This window comes from Tasmannia lanceolata, unplaced genomic scaffold (genome assembly GCF_043159265.1).
Source record: "Tasmannia lanceolata isolate RefF3 unplaced genomic scaffold, GAP_Taslan_0.1 ptg000026l, whole genome shotgun sequence".
NCBI classification, from domain to species: Eukaryota; Viridiplantae; Streptophyta; class Magnoliopsida; order Canellales; family Winteraceae; genus Tasmannia; species Tasmannia lanceolata.
In genome coordinates this window covers 7,898,394-7,903,864 of record NW_027518703.1, presented here as the reverse complement: position 1 = coordinate 7,903,864, position 5,471 = coordinate 7,898,394, and the positions used below count along the sequence as shown (strand labels likewise).

The 5,471-nt window shown below is 41.1% G+C and overlaps 1 protein-coding gene and 1 non-coding gene across 2 annotated transcripts; both read right to left on the bottom strand.

Moving 5' to 3' along the window:
* Positions 1-1,575: 1,575 nt before the first annotated feature.
* Positions 1,576-3,647, bottom strand: LOC143858527 (phospholipase A1-IIdelta-like). Its single transcript, XM_077369175.1, has 2 exons — positions 3,081-3,647; positions 1,576-2,540 (listed from the first exon to the last, which is right to left on the bottom strand). Exons 1-2 carry the CDS (start codon positions 3,493-3,495, stop codon positions 1,690-1,692), a joined length of 1,266 nt encoding a protein of 421 aa, XP_077225290.1. The 5' UTR covers positions 3,496-3,647; the 3' UTR covers positions 1,576-1,689.
* Positions 3,648-4,235: 588 nt separating this feature from the next.
* TRNAD-GUC (transfer RNA aspartic acid (anticodon GUC)) lies at positions 4,236-4,307 on the bottom strand. The gene has a single exon. It is a non-coding gene; the product is annotated as a tRNA-Asp (tRNA).
* Positions 4,308-5,471: the final 1,164 nt, after the last annotated feature.

Genomic DNA, 5,471 nt, shown 5'->3' with positions numbered 1-5,471 from the left:
CTTTTTAGATAAGTTGGGTTTGTTTTTATCTTGTTGTCCAAAAATGCTTCATCTTCATGAGAACTTATATGGCCTTAATGGATGTTCATCGCGGGGATAGAAATACTTGGATAAGCTGTTATTAAGATTAGCTATCCTTCTTGGATATGTTTATCTTGAAATTATCTTTATCCAATGTTTATCCAATTTTTTTGTTGTAAAATTTTATCGTAGACCAAAGATTGATATTAACAGATGATAATAAGTCTATCCAAAGATAAAATAAACCTCTGCTTGCTATCTCCATGGTGAACTACCTAATTGTGGATGGGGTGCCCTAGAAATCTCTTCCATCAGGAATCCTTATTCTCTGATAAATGGGAATTTTGTTTTTGAATCTAGACCGCCATTATCTCTAAAGAATTGATCATTTTGTAGTCACAAATAGATGAGTAATTTCATTTTAAGAGGGGAGATTTTCAAGGATAGCTCCTCTCCAAGTGGGAATGGATTCTTTGCAAGGCTAGGATGAGATATCTGTTTGGCAATCCAAACCCAGATTTTGAAATCTCATTTTATCAATCTTAAATCTAGGTAAATGATTTATGCGCTATGGTTTTTTGAAAAACATGCGCTCCATTTTTTGTCGTGTAGTATTTAAAGGGTTGTCAGAGGAATATTACGGTTCTCAATAAGCTCTTAAAGCCCTTTAAATACTACGCGATATTTCTGGAGCGCTGAAATCATTTCCCTAAATCTATCCATTGGTTTATCCCTCAAAAGCATGACCTCAGGAGAACCTGAGACCTTCCATTTCATTATTCAATACTCATCTATTAAACCAGTTTTTGGTGATGCTGAACTTCTGATATACCTTGCATTTTTTCTCTTTAAAAATGAAAGAATAATCAAGTTCAGGCCGTCCCAGCGAATAAATCTGCAACATCGTATTCTCTTTGAAATGGGTCCGATGGAAATTCCGCCTCTGCGAAAAATAAATCAAGTACAATACAGTATTTGTCTGGAAATCCAGAAATCAATTTACCCGATTAGACAAAGTGTTCATGCTTTTTATCCAAAGTGTTCATTCTCCTTTCCTATGTCTGGAAATACATTCTCCGCTCCTATGTTTTTTTTTACTGGCCATGCCATTTTCTTATGCTAATGTGAGAAGACAAAGCATGAAAACTTTGGCTAATCGGGTAAATTGCTTTTACAAGAAATAGATAAAAGAAAACATAGGAAAGGAGAATGTCTTGTTTTCGTTTTTTCATTCTCAGGTGCAGAAAAAACTGTAAAATTTTGCTGAAAATGGAATGTATGGTATGATAATAGCGAAGTCAGAAAGAATAACTGAGATCTTAGGATCTCCCATATTTATTGTTTGCTTACACTATGAAAATCAGAATGGGAATTCTATTGAAATGCACCATTGCTAGCCTATTCTCAAAATGACCCATCAGATCAACAGTTCTAATCTGCAAACACGTCTGATACATCTATGTAACACCACTAGCTAGTCTATCCCCAACAGAGAAAAAAAAAAACCCAAGACAAAGAGAGAATTATTACTTACATAATCAACATTGTAAGATAGATCTAAAAGGCAACCATAGTTCTAATAACATCAGTCATTACAAATTCAGTACATCAAATGAGCAAAGAAGAGTAGAGCAGAAAGGAAAAATCCCATACAAAGTGCACCTTCAATTAAGCATCAACCATAAAAGATTCAGGGGCAGGAATGTCTTCATCAGATGGTGCTGCTAACTCCCACTCCCCATCTTCCCTTAGCACCATTCCCTTGTTCTTCTCAACCCACCAAGACCCTGGAACCAAATACTCATCCTTAAGCAACTGACTAGATTTATTAACGAGAGCAATGCTCCTCTTAACCTGCATCTTAAACTCCCCATCCTTCCCATTCCAACCTGCAACCACATTTAACATACCTTGAAGGTTATGCCAATCACTCGGGTTCTTCGAATCCTTCAAGTAAGGCGATTTCCTCGTGTCAATAAGCAGATCAATGCCCGTGTGTTGATAATTCAACAGCCTACTGGGGTAGTGTGGGATTATATCAATCTCGTTCCTTACGTTCAACACTCCGAGGCTTGGGAGCTTCTTCAAGATTTCACTGAAGGCCTTGTTACCAATTTGTGGTGACCCAAAAACAATGGCGCATACTGGGAATTCGGGCTTGTTTCCTACCTTAGACAGCCCATTTTCGACAATGTCAAAAGCGCTCAGTATCCCTAGACAAGCTCCAAGGCTGTGGCCTACACATGTTATACTAATGTCCTCATCTTTGTATAGTGATACCAATTCTTTGATCTTGGCTAGAACTTGGGCTCTAGCACTCAATTTTGTGAAGGTGGACTTGGGATCAACTGAATTGTAGATGGTGAGCCAACCCTTCATGACCTTGGGCGGCTCATCAGATTTGCCTAAGAGAATGTCGTACCAGTGGGAATGGCGGCTTTCTTTCGGGACTAACAATGGTTCTATTGATTCTTGCTCCGGATCAAGGACATCAATCCACTCAAGGTCTCTAGTAGTACCTGTTGAAGTGTAAATGATTAAATAACACCAACTCTAACAGATTAAGCTTTTGGAGTAACTAGTTGTTTCACATGGTATCAGAGCTATTTCCTATTTCCTATTGGCAGGTTTGGATTCTAAACCCAACTACTCCTTGATATTAAATTAAAACACATGTGTAAGGTCAACCCAAAATAGAGGGGACACAAGGACTCTAAACCCAACAACTCCTTCATATTAAAAATTCACTTGTACGGTCAAACAAAAAAAGAGGAGCTACATGTGACGGTGGAGTGTTGAAGTACAAATGATTAAATAACAATAAGGCCTTGTTCGTTTAAGATTATGACAACTTATTGTGAGTGCCAAACCGATTATTGGACCCAAAATTGCGTAATTGTAGCCCAATAATCGGTTTAGAACCCATAATCGGTTGTCATAATCTTAAGGCCCCGTTTGGTTGAGATTATGCCAACCGGTTGTGAGTGCAAAACCAATTATTTCCAATAATTGGTTTTGGTTGGCATGATCGTAAACGAACACGGCCTAATTCTCAATACCTCGCCACACAATGTAGATCTCACGTCTACCGGTCGACCGACTCGCTTCGTCTGAGGAAACTGCGATGTAGCCGATCCAATTGGATTCGCGACTCCACGCTTCACGCGAGAGGGAATGGAGGAGGAATCCTTCAGGCGCATCAACACTTGCTGTGGCATAGAGGAAGCTGGCGACTTCGTAATTGGATGCTGATTCGAGGGCGGCCTTTTGGAAGAAGGAGCGCTTGCCATATCGACTACTACCGGTGTACTTAGAGTGTTCATCGTTGTTGAATGCATCATATGTGGCTTGGCAAAGGTCTCCACATAGGAGGACGAGGTTCCTCAGGCTAAGGTTGAGAGGTTGTAGGAGACCTTCCCATTGGTTGCTCCCTAGCAATTCTGGCCAGGATGGCTCAACATGGTCATCTTCCATGTCTAACAAATCTACCTAAGAGAGGCCTTTTAGTGGGAGATTAGAGAGAGAGAGAGAGAGAGAGTTTCAATGAAAAGTAAAAGGGCTTAGTTTCAATGAAAATGCGGAGAGCAAGAGAGGAAAGGCCCTGTGGATGAAGGTAAGTAAAGATGGCGCATAAAAAACAGGGAGGGCTAGTTTTTTAAGATATAATATGGGTGGTGATGGAAGAAAAGGGCCCCACCACAGACCCGTTTAATTTATCAAATATCTAGGCTGTTTGAAGTCTGAACACATTTAAAACTTCCACATTTGCCACTTGACCAGGTGCATCTAATCCTTCTAGTGGGCCCTACCATCATTAATGGGTCTCTCTCTCTCTCTGGTATAAAATATCAAAGTCAGACCAAATCCGTAGTTTCTATGTGGAAAAGGTGATGCAGTGGGTAATTTTATAAGGCAACAATACGAGGCCACATGGGCGAGTCGAGGCCCAACCCGAATAGACCTCTTGAAAATCCCATGTTGCAACGTAAGGGTATATTGGTCATTTAGGAAATAAGTTGAGGCTATTTTCGACTGAAAAATACTGTCAGGTTTGGTGCCCATAAGGCCATAACCTGTGCAGGGTTGCAAAAATAAATCCTCACAAAAACCAAAAATTTAATTTGGAAACGTTTTAAAAGTGTTTCCAAATAGGGAAGGAGGGAGTCGAATCGAACCCAAGTCTCTGCATTCATATGTTTAAAGTGCAAAAATAACGCCGCTGCCGGGGATCGAACCCGGGTCACCCGCGTGACAGGCGGGAATACTCACCACTATACTACAACGACCGATTTGATGGAAACCTTTTGCACTTTTACTTGTTAACTCGATCTTAAAACGCTCACCCAAATAAACTTTTATTCATTCCATCTCAATCTTTCCACAAAATTATGAGAAGCCAATTAAAAAAGAAAAGACGAGTCGAGTATGTGCAGCTGGTAAAACATGGTAGTGCCAACATCAGTAACCCATCTTTATCTTTTATCTGTACGAGGTTCACTGCACGAGGCATAGTGGTTAGGTGTTCATTTAAAATTAGCACAACAGATTGTGAGTTCTAAACCATTTATTAGACTCAAATTTAAACATAATTTTGAGTCCAATAATCAGTTTGGCACTCACAATTGGTTATTATAATCATAAACAAACAGGACCTTAGGACCTTGGGGCTTCTGCTCGGCATTGAGCCAACGCAGCACTAGGCCTCCATTTCAATTGGCTCGTGTACTGGATCAGTGGGTCCCATCAATAATTGGGCCCGCCTAGTAAAATTGATTTTGAAATTTCAATTGCCAACTACATGCAGCTAGACCTGGCAAACACGACCCGTGCCGGCGGGTCGACCCGACCCACCCGCAAATTTGCGGGCATGGGTCTGAGTTTTAGTGACCCGTCAAAACTAACCCCCGCGGGTGACCCGACCCGCAAAAACACGGGTCGGATCAGGTCAACCCGCGGGCACCCGTGGGTCACTTGGCTTTTTTAAGGGTGGTGATTTTGTTATGCTAATCTAGTTAGATGGCTTTTTTTTCTAATGCAAAGGATGATGACTTTGTCATGCTAATCTATTTTTTAAGGGTTTGATGCCTGAATAGGTTATGGCTAGCACCATAGGTTAATCCCAATCCTCCGATTTGAATGTTAGAGGGTTGATCACTTGATCCTAACCCTCTATAGATCGGAGGGTTAGGATCAACCTATTGAAATGATTTTTGGGGCAACACCTATTTAGCTTGTGGGCCATCTAATGGACGGTTTGGATCATCCCACGGTGCCGGCCATACCGTCCTCATCAAAATTCAGTGATAACATTTCCCAAAATAAACAACTGTTTGAATTTGCGGGTGACCCGTGGGTCACCTAAATTCTGACCCGCAAAAATGCGGGTAATTTCCTGACCCGCACCCGCATCACCCGCGGGTTGACCCGGCCCGACCCACCCGTTTGCTAGG

Excerpts from the sequence above, each read along its gene's own strand:
- LOC143858527 (XM_077369175.1), bottom strand. The coding sequence starts at position 3,495 with ATGGAAGATGACCATGTTGAGCCATCCTGGCCAGAATTGCTAGGGAGC. Across the intron at positions 2,541-3,080 it reads GATCTACATTGTGTGGCGAG|GTACTACTAGAGACCTTGAG; the intron begins GTATTGAGAATT and ends ACACTTCAACAG.